The 17,644-nt window shown below is 38.6% G+C and overlaps 2 protein-coding genes across 5 annotated transcripts in view; one reads left to right on the plus strand and one right to left on the minus strand.

Moving 5' to 3' along the window:
* The window catches only part of LOC111866359, a 13,430-nt gene extending 2,671 nt beyond the window's left edge, over window positions 1–10,759 (plus strand). The window contains exons 1-2 of one of the 3 annotated variants that reach the window (XM_023855225.2): window positions 6,956–7,121; window positions 7,641–10,759. In XM_023855225.2, the coding sequence (XP_023710993.1) occupies window positions 7,694–9,565 (1,872 nt within the window). In that variant the 5' untranslated portion in view covers window positions 6,956–7,121; window positions 7,641–7,693 and the 3' untranslated portion in view covers window positions 9,566–10,759. Of the gene's footprint in view, window positions 1–6,955; window positions 7,122–7,230; window positions 7,364–7,640 lie in introns of those variants that run through there. The other 2 variants (XM_023855227.2, XM_023855226.1) reach the window with 2 other exon arrangements.
* Window positions 1–17,206, minus strand: part of LOC111866358 (tubulin polyglutamylase TTLL5) — a 58,118-nt gene extending 40,912 nt beyond the window's left edge. Inside the window, exons 1-3 of one of the 2 annotated variants that reach the window (XM_023855223.2) lie at window positions 15,210–17,206; window positions 13,811–13,995; window positions 11,668–11,869 (exon numbers count right to left, since the gene is read on the minus strand). In XM_023855223.2, the coding sequence (XP_023710991.1) occupies window positions 11,668–11,869; window positions 13,811–13,986 (378 nt within the window). In that variant the 5' untranslated portion in view covers window positions 13,987–13,995; window positions 15,210–17,206. Of the gene's footprint in view, window positions 1–11,667; window positions 11,870–13,810 lie in introns of both variants that reach the window. The other variant, XM_033752221.1, reaches the window with a different exon arrangement.
* Window positions 17,207–17,644: the final 438 nt, after the last annotated feature.

Below are 17,644 nucleotides of genomic sequence, written 5' to 3' on the forward strand. Positions count from 1 at the left end.
AGCAGACTGTCTGCTTTTACCGGTTCTCACGGTCTCTTCGCTTGCAGATTTCTTATTTTTTCTTCTACCCTGAAGATGGAGGCGATACGTTCCTCAGAAACGTCGGTTAACACCGCATATACACGGTGCCAAATCCCAGAAGACTGCTTTCTTCATCTATACAGTTTGTTCCTTCGAAACGTTGGAAAGCACCTACCGGGCTACACTATATCACAAGGTACTTTACCGTTGTGAAAACCTTAAAATCCTGGTTTGACCATGAACCAGTACACGTATCACATATACATACAAATATAGACCCACGGATAGCAAAAATCCAGTCTACAATTCTAATCTTAATGTGATATCGAAAGATTACGTTTCTGACCTCCAGTTAAGAAGGGTGAAATGGCCTGCAGTGTAGTTAGAAACCCAAATTTCGACTAGGCCATGAACTTAAGATCATAATCCCATTCGCTGTACAGATTTCACAAGATGGGGTTGATCGACAGGCATACGAGTAAAATAAATTTTCAGTATTGTCTGCGCCTCAGACAGTACTACGAGCCCACTTTAAGACGGTTAACTTAACTAAAATAACTCCTTTCCCGATAAACTGTCAGTCGCTCAGCTGAACAAGAGACTGAACTCTAGAAAATGTAATTTTTTGCATATCACCTGTACAAAATTTACTGAATAATTTCTAAATAAAGTAAATGATCGTCAATGTATTAAACAAGTTTCAAACATCTAACGGAACTGAAGTTCTCTTAATACAGTATAAGAAGTCAAAATGTCGGTTTGCATTTTGTGAAGGTGAAACTGCGCATTAAATTTGGGAACACTGAACAAGGTCAGTGTAAGTGCAATATGAAGTGTAGGAATTATACCGCCATACTAATAGATGAGTAATTACAGACACAATTAACATGTAAATGTAATGTCATGATGGTGCAAGTGTATGACAAATCAGTATGTTTCTTAGCGTACATCTCTCTTTTCCTTGATGCTCCCCACTTAGAGCACAGGACATCCGTGAAATGCTTCATTTCACTTCAGTTTCGTAATTTTATACAGTCTGTAGGACTCCTTGGACGGGGAATCAGCCTGACGCAAGGCCGCTACTTCTTAAGAGTATATTAGTCACGAAAAGCAGTAGCGCCAGCTCTTCGGCCGCGATACTGTTGGAATCAATATAACATTAGGACGATCTTCAAAACTAAACACACTCTTATGATTTGAGGCATTCACGGCGGTGACTATGAAGAATGCCGTCTACTGGGATGTGGTGCCGTGTAGATCTAGTGTAAATCGACGCTTCGGAGGAACGTATCGCCTTCATCTTCAGGGTACCTAGATGGGTGTTTTCCACTGGTGACTCAATCTGCAGCCACCTGCTCACGCTTGTTCCTCGCTCTCGGATTTTTGTACTCTAAAGATGGAGACGACACGTTCCTCCGAAAGTCGGTTTACAATAGATCTGCACGGCGCCACATCTAGGAAGACGGCTCTCTTTAAAAATACTTAATTCGTTAATGCTTCTACGCTCCAGCTTAACATGAAAACTTAATGTTGATATATTCATTCTGTGGCACTTATTGACTCGTAAATAATTCTGCTGTCGCTTCATTTTTGGATGACAACTCACATTCCAGTAAATGAAAACAGACTTTTCGCTTAATGTGATTATATTAAGTTACTTACTACCGTTACTGTTACTGTTACTGTACTGTTGTACAGTGGTAAATGACTGAACTGTCTGCAGAATGAATCAAATGAAATTCATCAAACGCTAGTCACTAGATCACACACTCGAGTGCACAGAGTATATCAAACGGTCTGTTTACAGAGTGGTGTGCTGCAAATGAAAAGGTCATAGGTGGAACCTTATTTCCCCACAAAAAGATACATACAATTTCTTGGATATCATCAGGTAAAAGGACACAAATCCAAAGTGACCATATTGCGATAAACAGAAAATGGAGGACATCACTGACGGGTGTAAGGAACAAAAGAGGAGCAGATAAAAATAGCGACCACTACCTAATAATCTCCAATCTGCGGATTAAGCTGAAGAAAATATAGAGTTAGCATGACATTCAAAAGATATGATGTGAGAAGATTTAAGGATAAGAAAATAAAACAAGCATTCCAATTAAAACTGTAGAACAGATTCCAGGAACTAGGAGAGATGGATGAAAATGAAACAGAACAACAGTGGTCGAAAACCATACATACTTGTACATACGCAGAAACTGCAGAAGAAATACTTAGATTCAGGAATCTCCTAAGGAAACAGAGGATGACAGACGAAACTTGGAAGAATACTGAGGAGAGAAGAGATATAAAAAGAAAACTGCTAATATGTAAGACAATGAGTTAGACGGAAGAATTACAAAGAGAATACAACAACAAAGCAAGAGAGGTAAAACACAGTGCACGTGCAGATCGAAGAAAATGAACAAGCGATCTAGCTGAAAAAGCACAGAGCTGCTAATGAAAATAATTTGAAAGAGGTATACCGAATTACTCAAAATCTTTCACGGCGGAAAATTCCCAAAAATCGACCTATGAGAAGCATAGACGGAAGAACACCATTAACAACTGCAAAGAAATAAACAGAAAGATGGCACGAGCACTTCTCAAAGGTATTAAATGGAACACAAGGCAAGGGAACAGAGAGGCAAGAGGGCGATGAAGCAAAAGAGATGGAAGACTGGGAAGAGAACAATAAAATAAATAAAGCTGAAAAAACTAAAGAATAAATCAAAATAGCACTCAAGGCACTGAAAGCAGGAAAGGCACGGGGAATAGATATTAACCCCCCCCCCCTTCCGAAATTCTAAAGGTAATCTGGAAACATCTGCAGAAATATTACACCAACTTTTTGAGAATATATGGGAAAAGAAAACTGTACCTGAAGAATGGAAAAAAAAGGACTGTTAGTTAAAATGCCAAAAAAGGAGGACACTACTCAATGCACCTCTGTCAGTACCAAGCAGAGTACTGAAAGTGTCAGTAGATTCTAAAGGGTTTTGATGATGGTGGATAACACACAGAATTACTGTTTCTTTGTTTACTTTTTCCATTGCCCGGAATTCCAGGAAATAGAAAACATGATTCGGAAACTGGATCTGTTTCCGTCTTCAGGTGAGGAAGGAAGACACCTACTCAGTTGGGCCCCTTACAAAGAGCTAATCTCAATTACTGGACCCTCACCTGAAGACGGAAACAGATCCAGTTTCCAAAACGTCGTGTTTTCTATTTCCTAGAATTCCGGACGATGAAAGAAGTCCCAAAACGCAGTAATTCTGTGTAATAAAAAGTGTTACTGAAAGATGACTATGAAAAGAACAAGCTGGGTTTCGAGGCAATAGACCCCATGTAGACCAAATTAATATGCTTCGTATTATTACAGAACAGAGCATGGAATACAATAATAACCTGTATTTAATGTTTATTGACTCTGAGAAGGCATTTGATCCATAAATAGAACCAAGATGTGGCACATCATGAACAAATTTGGAGTTCCCAAACATATCATTGATCTTGTCAAGCAAAGCTATAATGGAGACACATGACAGGTGGCACAAGATGGTGGGCTGTCAGAACCAATTCCAACTACAGCAGGAGTAAAGCAAGGATGCATTCTTTCACCAATGCTATTCTCATAGTGATGGATGAAGTAATAAGAAATGCAACAGGGGGAGGAAAGAGAGGAATAACTTGGCGTCTTTCTTAACAGTTAGAGGACTCATGACTTTGCAGACGATATCTGTCTCCTATATCATACATTTTATAATATGGGGAAAAATTGAGAGAACTAGAAAATAAAAGGAAAGCTGTGGGACTGAAGAGAAATACTGCCTAGACAAAAACTATTCCGCGACTTGCACACGGCTTTCAACTTTCCGTATGTATACGATTATATAACAAAATTGTGCAGACAACAAGCAGAAGTCATATAAAATCATGATAATAAACATTTTCGCGGTATAGGACAAGGTGAAGCCAGACACAGAAAATATAACAGGCTTAAACTTGGCGGTGGTCAAGCTTATGACCGTTCAAATGACTAAGTTGTCATTGTAGCATAAGATCTGTAAGTTAGGAATGACCTGCTCTATAAGGCCTGTACTGACAGAGGACTTGTGTGCAAAGCAAAAGGAAGGGTTTTCAATAACATATTATATGTGCGAAATATACACTTGATGAAAGGTCGAGTGTATTCATAAGAGACAGACCCATCTTCTCATCAGAGAGAATGTTACATAGGGATTATCACCGCAAGAGTTCAGTTGGAGGAAAAAATCTCTGGTCGTGATCCTCANCCTGCTCTATAAGGCCTGTACTGACAGAGGACTTGTGTGCAAAGCAAAAGGAAGGGTTTTCAATAACATATTATATGTGCGAAATATACACTTGACAAAAGGTCGAGTGTGTTCATAAGACAGACCCATCTTCCCATCAGAGAGAATGTTACACAAGGATTATGCCCGCAAGAGTTCAGTTGGAGGAAAAAATCTCTGGTCGTGATCCTCAAGGGGCCTGACGCCAAGACGAACTGATTGGCGGTAAACCGCCAGTCATAAAGTAACTCTGACTCTGACTGGCAGGCAGTCAGTTCAGAATTCTCTGTAGCAGACAGTCATGTAAAGTTCGTCGTACAAGAAAAATAAGAAGTCGGCCTGTGAAGACTTGGTGTATGATTAGAAAATTTAGTCACAGAGAGACTGTTTTCATTTCCGTTGCCAGGATGCGGCTAGATCTAAGATCCACAAGCTAATTAATTATATTTGGCATTAGGAAAAATTGTGTACCAGTTCACAAGAAGGATGACAAGACTGACTGTAGAAATTACCGAGGGATATCACTGCTATCAACTTCATATAAAATTTTATCCAATATTCTTGTCGCAATGTAAAGTCCATACACAGATGAAATTATTGGGGATCATCAGTGTGGGTTTTGACATAACAGATCAACTACTGATCAGCTCTTTTGCATTAATCAGATAACTGGAGAAAATGGGAATAGAATAAGAGTACATCAGCAATTCATAGACTTCAAGAAAGCCTATGATTCAGTTAGGAGGGAAGTATTGTACAATATTCTCAGAGTTAGGGATACCCATGAAACTAGACAGGCTGATTAAAATGTGTTTAAAAGACACTCCTGATAAATTTCCTATCCAGAATGGTCTAAAACAAGGAGATGCTTTATCACCACTCCTTTTCAAGTATGCTTTTAGAATATGCCATTAGGAAGGTCTAGGAAAACCAGGCGGGACTGAAATTGAATGGAACACATCAGCTGTTGGTCTATGCTGATGATGTGAATCTACTCGGTGATAATATAGATACCATAATGAGAAACTTAAAAACTTTTAACTGACACAAGTAAGGAGGTTGGTCTAGAAGTAAACACAGAGAAAAGTAAATATATGTTGCTGTCTCGTAAATAAATATAGAGGAAAATCATTACATAAAGATAGATAACAGTTGTTTTGAAAATGTGGACAATTGAAATATTTGGGAACAACGATAACAAACGAAAAACTAATTAAGTGGAGACTGAACTCGGGCAATGCTTGCTACCATTCAGTACACAACCTTTTGTCTGCTGTCCAAAAATATAAAAATTAGAATATACAAAACTATAATTTTGCCTACAGTTCTGCTGACAGAGCAGTATGAAAATTTGTATCTTATCTTCGAATTTGAGGTCCTACAAGATCCACTAATAAAGAAAAACTTTCAATGCTCATTCTGTAAAATGATTTGAACAGTTCTGTATCCTGATTAAATTCTTTCAAAACAATATATACACCTGAGTTTAAATTGTCGTGAAGGAACGGGTGCACCAAATGTTTCCGTTTCTCCTGTCTTCTCCTCTTACGCTGTCTCAACCACCACCATATAATTACAGGAACAATATTATTATCTGACACTGCAGAAGTGAAGTGCACGAAACTGGCGGGCAAACACGCCCACTTGAGATGATGTGAGCAACTAATAGAACGTAAGTTTCCTCAGTGTGCGACTGGTAATTTGAAAACCAGTTGTCTGCTTGAAATTGAGGTTTCTCAAAATCTATAGTTGCATTGTAGTTGCCAGTTTCTTTAGTGTGTACTCTAAGGCCGGGGGCACACCAAGGAAACTGGCAACCGCAACGCAACCACGATTTCCGTGAAATATCGCAGATTTCAAGGAGGCAACTGGTTTCCAAATTAGCAGGCGCCCACTGAGGAAACTTACGTTTGATTAGTTGCTCACACCTCAAGTGGGTGTGTTTGCCCGCCAAATTCCTTACTTCAGTCAATAACTTCACAACAAGAACATCGTTTTCATAATGGTATATTGGGTTTCTGGACTTTATCCATCGTCCTGGTCCACAAACCCAATATATCAGTGTGTTATACACCATCGTCAGAATCCTATAGTAACTAATCGTTTTCATAAGTTTCACACTCCTTCTCAGTCACAATTATCCAATATCCCTAATTACTTGCTCTGTAGACAATTGCACAGACGATGTAAACGTTCCTTTTGTGGAACAGCAGCAATAAAATGCAAATATCTAAATCTTTTATTTCCAATAACATTCCTCTACGGTGAGCAGCTCTTGCTCAATTAATTCCTCACAGAACCTTCGGCAGATTCATCAAACTTTTGGTGCCATATTACAAAACACGCGAATCTACGCGGCAACTCAATCGAATTCAAATCGTGTGGAGACTGGCATGCTCCGTTGCCTGGAAATTGAGTTTCTCAGTCTCCCTGCAAGTTGCTTTTCCGTTTCCTCAATTTGCGCTGCCCAATTTACTAACATGTGTTCAACTCGGGCTGATAACACTTCTCGGAAATCACAGTTGCGTTTCAGTGGCCAGTTTCCTTGGTGTGCGCCCGGCCTTAGTTGTGTTCCTACACAATCTTTAGAATAAATAATGCGGATAGATACTCAGGTTTCTACGCCAATGCAGTCGTCTACACACATTCGAATTGTAACAATCGAAATATTCGATAGTTCTCATTCGATTGTCCTCATCATTACTCGCTAATGCGCATCAGTTGAGATTCATTATTGTACGAAGCGTTTTATGTGGTAACGAACGAATGACCGCTCTTCAGGTTATGAAACATGTGAGCATGAATAAATAGTTATGTAACTGTACAACATGTGGGTATATCCTGTAAAAGTTATACAGAGGACGGCCATTTTATTGATGTTCGCCGCCTATAGTCGGTCCCACACAACTGATATAAGTCTGTTTGGACCGCATTAAAACTTTAACCTTGAAAGCCTATGAAATCAGCATGGTACAGCCAAGATAGTGCTTAATACCTGTTAAACTGGGTGATATCTACCAAATAGTTTTTCCATTGTACAGTTATTAATTTCTCTGACTGGAGTTTGGAGTTAATCGTAGCCAGGGTTGCAATTAAGAAATTAATGTGAAGTTATAAATTACCATACATTGAGAACTGTTAATCACAAAATAAAAATACTACCTTTAGAATGCTACATCCCATACTAATGTAAAGAGTAATTTATGAAAACAGTGTTTTCTTAAATTTATATCAGTTCAGTTTTGTCTGAATCACCCAACTTCAACCACTTGTCTCCAGTTACTATCTCTGACAATATGTTTTTCTTCTCAGGTTTCAATAACTTCTAAACAACTGGGACTTACATCAGATCACTGACTTTTATAATGCCCAAACACCACCAGCCAATGACTCTGCTTTCACTGTGTCACACCCAAGTTTCAACAAACTTGGTTTCAACTTGCCGTTTACTCCAGCTTACTGCCCAGGATTCATCAGCTGCACATGCCTTAACACTAGCTCGCCGTAGGTTTCGTCCAAATCTGCTCTTGTCTCTGCCTGGTCTTATACGATCGCAGCTGATTGAAGAAGTGTCAAAACTTTTATCTGCACCAGCACCTGATGGCAGTGTGGGGGGAGCAGGCCCTGCACCACTCTATCTCCTTGCACTATTACTTGCACCAGATGTCCATCAACTAAGAGTAGAATTATGCTGTTACTATGGATGCAGCCATCAGGCAGCTCTGTTGCGTCTCTTGGCATCAGAAGGCTGTGGATTAGAAACCTTGGAACTTGCTCGTTCAGCCCTGCTGCGCTTAGATCGCAGTCTGCTGCATGATGCTCTGATATCAGCCACCTCACTTCGACACCTTATTCTTCGTAACATAGCTGGTGATGCAGTTCTACAAGTTATTGGAACAGCATGTCCTTGTCTTGTTGTACTTGATGTATCTCAATCAAGACAAGTGACAGATGCTGGACTTCGAAACCTCTTCCTTCAAGTAGAACTTCGTGATAAAGCTTCGCCATCTTCTGCAGCAGGAAAATGTGAGATATCTAACTTAGAACAATGTGTAAATTCAAATGGAGGATGTAGTGGCAGAAGTTGGGGAAGATTAAGAATCTTGCTTCGACTTTTCCCACGATTAAGGTTAAATCGTGAAGGTGAAAATAAGATGAGAGATCGATCATTTCTTCTCGAGTACTGTGAACTCCGTAATCCTCTCTGTAATACTCTTAGAATCCTTAATATTGCCAATACAGGTGTCACTGCTGCAGGGATTCTGTTAGCTCTACATCATGTGCCTCGGATACAGTCTCTAGGTGATTATGGACACATGGGAAGAGCACTTGAAATATTAGACAGAGCATGGACTGCATCAACAGGAAACAGTGATCCTCCATCACCACCCAGCTTCAGTCTAATTTCAGCAAGATGCCAACGAACCACGATAAGACGACTTGAATTGCTCTCACTTTCTTGTCCCGCATTGCAGAAGCTTACCATTTATGAACCCCATCACCCACCCTCAGCACTACATGTATTCCCCCCCACACTTACTACCCTTCACCTCCTCAGCATTCCCTCTGATGTAGATTGGATTACTGGACTTTATTCCTTCCTGGCAACTCCACATGGGTCACACTTACATGACCTTGCATTACGCTTTTCCCTCAGTGAACAATATATTTCACTGGACCTTAGCCAAATCTTAAAATCGTGCCCCAATCTCCACACATTAGCAGAAGATGGTGCAGATGTTGACTGGAAGAAGGAATTTGAAGATGACACATTGAGTGTTATCCCACCATTAATAAACTTGAGGAGCATTCAGCTGGGACGTATAGTGACAGCACACGCATTGACTGAACTGCTGAAGCGGGCACCTGCTCTCAAAATTGCACACTTCTACAGATGCCCTGACCTGACTGATGAACATTTAATTAGCCTTACTGCCAAACCATCTAATACTAGTCATTGCTACTGGCAGGAGAATCAGAATTCACCTGCACATCCCTGTCTGTCTCAGCACATTGAGTGTTTTTACATCTATGAGGCCTCCCACATAACTGCACCCGCAGTAGTTACCTTACTTGCACGTTGTGATAATCTTTTACGAACTGGCAACCTAAGTAATTGGGGTCTTGACTGTGAGGGAATACGGTGGATACACAGCACAATATTGGACAACAATCTCAATTTAGAAATCAACCCAGGATCGCACTGGTTCTGTTCTCAGTGTTTTCCAATCTCATGACACAAGGTACTCACTCCTGTTCTCTGTGCAGGGAAATGTTAGAAAATATATGAATTTATTGCATTTTTTAGTTGGTATTTAATGATAGTGTCAGTTTCGAGACTATGTAGAGATGGTATTAAATTTTTGTTCTTCAAGCATATAAGAACCTTACTATAAATGTCACATTTTTAAGCTCTGTTATATGTCAGTTGTGCCATTAATGTATCAGCTGCTATAAAAATTACAGTTGTCACTTGTAGTTCAATATAATTTTAGCTGATTCTTCCAGTGCCTGTAAGGTTCAGGTGTTGTATACAACATACTGGAGATTATTTATTCAATTACTGCCTCTCAAAACTGGCTAATATGAAAATAGTGCTCTGTGTCAAAGCCTGTACACCTCATTTCCACATATGATTGTTGAAAGTGTGTATCATTTCAACATACTTTTGAAATTCAAACTGCTGTCGTCAATTTTGGCATATTTTGCAAGACTGAAATAAGATATAAATAAAATGAATATTTGTTAAATAGTTTCACATAACAGGACATTTTAAAGTATTCATTTAATGTTAATGTAAGAATTTACAGCATTTTAGTTTGTTCAAAGGCGTTTATTTTGTATTCAGCTTCTTTTCATTCATATTTTTATATAGTGTGGTGGTAGATAACTGGTCCGATATATCCTGGACCTTTCTTTTTAGTGCTTCGAGCACTGAATCCACTTCTAACTTGAACAGAAAAAGAAATTTTGAACACAAATCATATGCACAAATTTTTCACTATCTGTATATTCCAGTAACGGCAAAATTTTTGTGTGTCCATACATGCCAAAGAGATTCTATGTTATTATAAACTGAAGAAGCATAAGCCATGGTTTGACGAAAGATGCCCAAAATTGAGATAAAAGGAAACAAGCCAAATGAACGGGGATAACCTGAAGAATATAAGAAGTAAAGCCAGCAGACATTTCAGGAATAAAAAGAGGAAATTTCTGAAAGACAAAATCAGTGACATTGCAACAGAGAATAAGAACAAGAACATCAGAGACTCAGGTAGCATAATAAATGAATTTAAGAAGGGTTGCCAACCTAAAACTACCTTAGCAAAGGATCAGAATGGTAATCTGCTTGTAGACTTAATGGAAGAATTATAGTTCAAGCGGTTAGTCACTGGTTTCCCACTGCAGTGGCCCAGTCTGGTCAAGTGGGATTTGTGGTGGACAACGTGGTGCTGGGGCAGGTTTTCTCAGAGTACTTCGGTTTCCCCTGCCAATCTTCATTCCACCAAGTTCTCCATCATCATAATCATCCGGGCAGGCTACAATAGGCCAATCAGTGGCTGCTGTGCCAAGTGGACCCAGTCTGACTCCACACCCCACTAAGCAAATTAAAAAATGGGCCTAACAGAGTTGGTGTCCTCCACCCATCGCATGAGGATGGAAACAGATCAAGTTTCTAAACATTTTTTAGTGTTTTTCAGAATAACTGATCATGGATGAAGTCCAAAAACTTAGTAATCCTGAATTCTGCCATGTATTTTTGTGGATGTGAAACCTGTCATCTTATTATGTGGGAAATATATATAGGTGCCTAAAAATAAAATACTAAGTTAAATATATGGACCTAATAGGGAGGAGGTGGATAATTTATGACAGTACATAACAGCAAACGTCATGATTTACATGTCACCTAGTACTAACTGCTCTTGTATGAAACAATTAAAGAAATGTAAAATTAGGGCTCCAGGAAAAAAGTTAATCCTACTTGCTACTTAATAAAATATGTTCACTTCAGATGCAATATGCCTCATACAAATATTTTTACAGGAGATATTTAAAAACTCAATATTAAATGGTAAGATCCAGGGATAAATATAATACATTCATTCATTTGCTTTCTGCATTTTACACATGATAGTAAATAATTCTCTTTGTTAAATTTTCAATACAATTAGATCACAGCTGAAAATGATCTAACCACCAAACAACAACAAGCGATTAAGCCCATTTCTGGAGCCCTACATATGGGTAATAATATTTCCGATGTCATGCACCTTTTGACAACGACCTGAGACCAATATATTATAAATAATGAAGACAAAACCATTTTCCTACTTACTTCTCTCATGCCATGGGAATGGAGAACAGCAGACAGCAGTTTGGTTTCTGCTTGGATTGTCCTGTATGTCATATGAAGCTCATGTGCTGGAGGATGAACAGGGGGGTCCGAAAGGGCACTGCATCGGAACCTCAGCACTGTATTTCTTGCACCTAATGGTCCTCCCATTACCCAGTAATCATGAGAAGCTGCTGAGTCCAAGCTATTGCCAACATGAAACAGAAAAACTAACATTATATGTATCTATATAAGAAAGTGTTTTTGAGAATGGTGAATGATTGAAATGAGTTTGTTGGAATGTGCCAGGCTTTATACATGAAACTAACATATGAGTACATAAATTGTCATTTCTGGTCTCATTCTATTAACTGCCCCATTTGATATAAATTGTACACTGATGGTAGCAGCTGAGATTGGTCCCTTTCAATGCTAATCTTGCATTCCAGTAGACTAAGCTATGTTTCTCAGCCGTGACAAAATTTCATTCAGACAAAAACAGTAATCCACATACAAGGTCGTCAATTTAATTCCCAGAATAGCCCTGTGAAAGCAAAATTTGCTTACTCATGCACTAGCAGCTGCTCTCGCCTTCGAAATAGTCTTGTGAACCTATGCACTTCATGAGACAATGGTGTCACTGCCAGAAAAGGTCTTGAAAACTGTCTTCTGGAATACCTCACAGTAATGTTGGCAGACTGCGTTGCATGTCAGGAATGTCAGCAAATCTATGTCCCTTTAAGGGATTTTTTAATTTTGGAAAGAGCCAAAAATTACAGGGGTTAAGTCAGGTGAATAAAGTGAATGGTCCATTTTTGTAATAGATTTCTTAGCCAGGAACTCGCGAACTCTTTAACGTATCATGTGCAGGGCATTGTCATGATGGAGAATCCACTTGTCAGGCCAGAGTTCAGGTCTTTTCTCCTAAGAGATTCCTGTAACCTTGCCAGCACTTCCAAATAACACTGCTGATTCACCATTTGTTTGTACTCTGTCCACTACTGTCTCTCTCCTTCGCGTTTTAGGCTTCCCACTTCTTGGGTCACCTTGCACATCATCTCGCTCGTCCTAGAATTGCCTATGCCATTCAAATACATTTGATTTCTTCATAGCATATTCACCACAAGTCACTGTTAATAGGGCTAACATTTCACTTTTACCAATCTTCGAACAAAACCCGATGTTTATCCACTGCTCCAGATTCTTGTCACTCATTTTTCCGCCAACAGTATACCACAGACACATACTACTTCCTCTGCTGCTTGGGAATGAAAGACTCATTTGATCTGTGGCTCATGTAAATGCAAGCTGGAACATCCCCAAACGTGCTTGAGTACATGAGATTGCCTGACTCAACACCCCAGCGACATGCTGTGGCCATTCCAGGAATTAAATTGTTGGACGTTGCACAACCATTCACTAATAAACTAAAGTTTTAATATATTTTTACTGGATTTCCAGTAAACTGTCCCAAAGCAGGCGTTTTGTCTACTTTTCTGCATGTGGCTGTCCCCGCAATGTTTCTACCCGCACTTTCGTCAGAGCTACTGTCACTTTCACTTTCACTGTCTGTGACCACAATTTTTTGTTTGCCCCTGCCACACTCACTATCAAGATTGTGAGTCACTATCACTAGCAGACTCACAAGGGACATCAGATAGCTCATCGGAGAACAAGTCAGATATTTCTTGTTCTCTGGGAAAATGCTTGGACCTCAACCTCTTCCGACCTTGATCCATTTTGCGCTAGTAACTTCCTGCCTGGTGCATGCAGCTGGAAGATGAACAAAGGCATTTTCTTTTGGAGTGAGAAAGGAAAACAGATGGGTCATAAACAGCGGGGTCATGTTACTGACTACGAAGCAAACATTCGAGAGGTCTATCATGCACCAGTCATGCGTCTGCCTGGCGCCAGTGCAAGGTATAGTGTGTTTGAACATAACATGTCCTAAAGTCATAATAATATGCCACCGGTCCACCACGTTTAAAAGCGCTGGGCATAAAAATATGCCACTGGTCCGCAAAGTGTTAACTTGTTTTCCATTAAGATAATTTTGTTGTTTAAGTGTGTGCAAACCCCAGTCCCTTTTCTAAAGAACTTCCACAGTATGCATGACAAAGCACAGAGTATTCTGATAAAAACTTACTTCTCAGGCTTCTTTTTCATCTGATGAACCAATGGTAGTTCCTTCAGCTTCAGTTCTCCAACCTTCTCCGTTGAGTTCACCATCTTACTGAGTATGCCATCATCATGGTCACTATCTTTCTGAAGCTCGGCTTCATTTTCAACTGAGTGAGATTTTCTCAGTTTTGAGGTGTCCATAATTCAAAACTACAAAAGAAATTATCAAGTTACACTCAAATACTACTTTTGTTCTTCTAAGCCCAGCACCTCTGGTAAAACATCACAGTGCAGTGGTTGGTAAACCTGCTTCATATTTGAAAGGACATAACTTTGGAACTATGACCGATGACTGGCTATATCAACTCTGAATTCATTGTGGTTTACCCTAATCCCTTCAAGAAAGTGCTGGAATCATACTCATCTATGGGTTCACATCTACAAGTGTCATCCTGTGACAGCCTTCTCTATTCTCTCACACTCCATAAAACAATTCTCTTGTTAGCATCCACTCATTCACAGCACTCTTTCATATACCATCTTTCACTGGATCCATGGTCTCTCTACTGGTTAATTACACAATATTTTCATTTCTCTTCATGGACAGCTCAGCAGCTCAGACAAACAATGCAGCTGCCTGAGGCAGCATGATTCTAAAGGTGGTACATTTTACAAATCCCACTTCATATTTTTAATGGAAATCAATTTCTGCTGCTCTGTTGTTCAGATCACCACAATTAATTGACATAATCTATAAACTGTGTGCAACAACGTAAATAAAACTGTTTTGAGAATTGTGACACTAATAATATTTTTCGACACGTGTGGAAATTTTGTGTTATTAATTGTGACAAAGTTCTAAGAAACTTGAACTGTTTTGGGGAGGGATTTCACATCTCCCAGGGCTGAAATTAAGTTAGAGCTGGCTCTGCTTCTGATGGTCTTAAAGAAATCTTTTCATCTGTGTATGAATATGTTCATACCACATTAGTCTTAATCTTACAACAAATTTTAATAATACAATGCAGGGATACTACATTAAATGACCAAAACAATAAAACTACCTACAAAAAGTCAACAAGTCAAATTATATGGGTAGTTCTTTCATCTTTCATTATGCACACAAACAAGGTTCATTGTTAGAATATAACTGATTATTATCAACATTAGTTTTTCCATTCACCAAGTCCTAATGGCACCATGGGTTCCCCTCTACACAACAGCTAACTTCATGGACCTGAGCCCTTCTTGGGAAGCCGCCAGTTGTGCAGCTACTGAAGAACTTCCCAGCATTTTATGGAACATGAGGATTCATCATGTTGTTCACAAGGGCCTTCCACTGATCCCCATCCTGAGCAAGATGAATCCATTCCATACCATTCCATCCTATCTCTCCAAGATCCATTTTAATATTGTCCACCCACCTATGTCTTGGTCTTCCTAATTGTCTCTTTCCTTCTGGCTTTCCCACTCAATATCATTTATCCACTCCTCTTCGACCATATTCATGCTGCATGCCCTGCCCATCTCATCCTCCTTGACTTGATCATTCTAATTATACTTGGTGAAGAGTGCAAGTTATGAAGCTCCTCATTAAACTTTTCTAAAACTGAATTTGTCAAGTTTAATACAAAAAATATGCATGAACATGAGATGAAAATAGTATATGATAACATGGAAATACCCAACTCAACCCATTTAAAGTTCTTGGGGGTTAATATTGCAAATACTCTGACATGGAAAACTCATATTGACTCACTTATCGCGAAACTTAGCTCTGTGTGCTATGCAATCCGAGTCATAACACCGTTTGTGAATCAGGAAACTTTGCTGATGGTTTATTATGCCTATTTTCACTCTTTTATTCAATATGGCATTATTTTTGGGGGTAACTCTTCGTACGCTATCAATGTCTTTTGTTTACAAAAGAGGGCGGTGAGACTAATAACTGGTGCTGGTAATAGAAACTAATGTAAAACGATATTCACTACTCTTAAATTTCTTACTCTTTCAACTTTGTATATTTATTCACTACTATCTTTTGTGGTCGATAGCATAGCTCAATATTATTTTGCATTTGATATACATAATAGAGACACTAGACAGGTATTGAACCTAAATCTATATCAAGCCTCAACTCATTTACCATTATATAAAAATGGCCCATATATCATGGGCATCAAACTATTCAATTGTCTCCCATTAAATTTGAAGCAATTATATAATGATATAAAACGGTTTAAATTAAAATTAAAAGAATTCTTGAGTTGTCACCCATTTTATACTGTGGATGAATTTTTTGTATATATTAGTCGGTAAGATTAATCGTATTCCGCTTCTATTCTTATGTCTTGACTTAGTTCTTTGTACTGCTTATTTATCTAATATGACCTTTCCACATCTTAAAGTATTTGGATTTTATAGAAATAATAGATGAGTAATGAAAATGAAAAAAGAGCTTGTAATGACGCCTGAAACCTTTGAGAGTTCTTTGTCTTGGTTCTGCATTGTTTTTGTAAAATGGGGGAGTTTTGTTGTATATATGGTTGATGTGTTCCTTTTTATTGTTTTATATTATGAATGCCTTGACTTGTTCCTGTGGGAATGGAATGTTTGTTTTTCGATCTGTGACTCATTCTATATCCAATGGTTGTTTCTCAGCCTGCATCTGGATCTATTTTGAATTTGAAATAAATTGAATTGAATTGAAGATCATACCATGTTGCCAGCTGTAATTCATATCATTATTTGGTACATGTTAGTTTTAGATGTCGCATTAATATAAGCAGGCCAATAACAGGACTGGTAAAACCAAAAATTAACACAGAGAACCCTAATGACCCCAGAAAGCCAAAAGAGCTACAAATAATTAACAAAGGGAACTTTACATCTGGGGACATAAATACTGAAAGTACAATTGAGCAAATTTGGTAGAAGGTGAAAACAAACATATTGCCAGCACACAACACACAAGAAAACCCAGGCCTACTGAGAGCAGTTACAACACTCAGCCATAAAAAGAACAGTGCTCAAGATTCGATCCTGACAAGATATGTAGGAAAAAGAAGTGCAGATTTATGAATGGCCAATTCCTTTTTATGGAGAGAAATGTTATAGAAGATAATACAATGCAAGCTTTTAGAGAAGTTAAATTATATAAAAAAGGCTTTAAATCTTGGACTGATCTATGTAAAGATAAACAGGGGAAAATAATCAGTGACATTACAGAAATTAAAAATAGATGGAAGGAACATTTTCAACAATTTCTCCAATCAAAAGCAAATAACATTCATCATAATTCATAATCTACCCTAAAAACATATCACAGAATACGGGTTGAAACCCTACATTAAATGAAATTAAGGAGGCAATCAAAGTGCAAAAATCCTATTAGGCTCCTAGCATAGATTGAATCCCAACAGAGCTCTTGAAGAAAGGAGCAAAATCCTTACAACAAACATTGCACCAGCTCATATGTAATATATGGAATGAAGAGGAAATACCTTGTGACTGGGGGAATAGTATAATCTGCTGTATCTATAAGAAAGGGGAAAAATTAATGAGTGAAATTATAGAGGAATCTCCCTTCCATCTACCACACATAAAATAATAACTTATGAGGAATATCTACCATGGACTATACATTTACTATGAAACAGATATCCATAAAACTATGGGAACACTATGTGGACTTATTTCAGATATTCATAGATTTCTGACAGGCCTATGACCACAATGACAGAGAATCGATGCCCCGTTTTCATATACCATATATATATATAAATGTATCTCAAAGGCCGCGCCATAGCTTAAGCGGTTAGTTGCTGGCTTCCCACTGCTGCGGTCTAGTTAAGTGGGA

The sequence above is a fragment of the Cryptotermes secundus genome, unplaced genomic scaffold (assembly GCF_002891405.2).
Source record: "Cryptotermes secundus unplaced genomic scaffold, Csec_1.0 scaffold497, whole genome shotgun sequence".
Lineage (NCBI taxonomy): Eukaryota > Metazoa > Arthropoda > Insecta > Blattodea > Kalotermitidae > Cryptotermes > Cryptotermes secundus.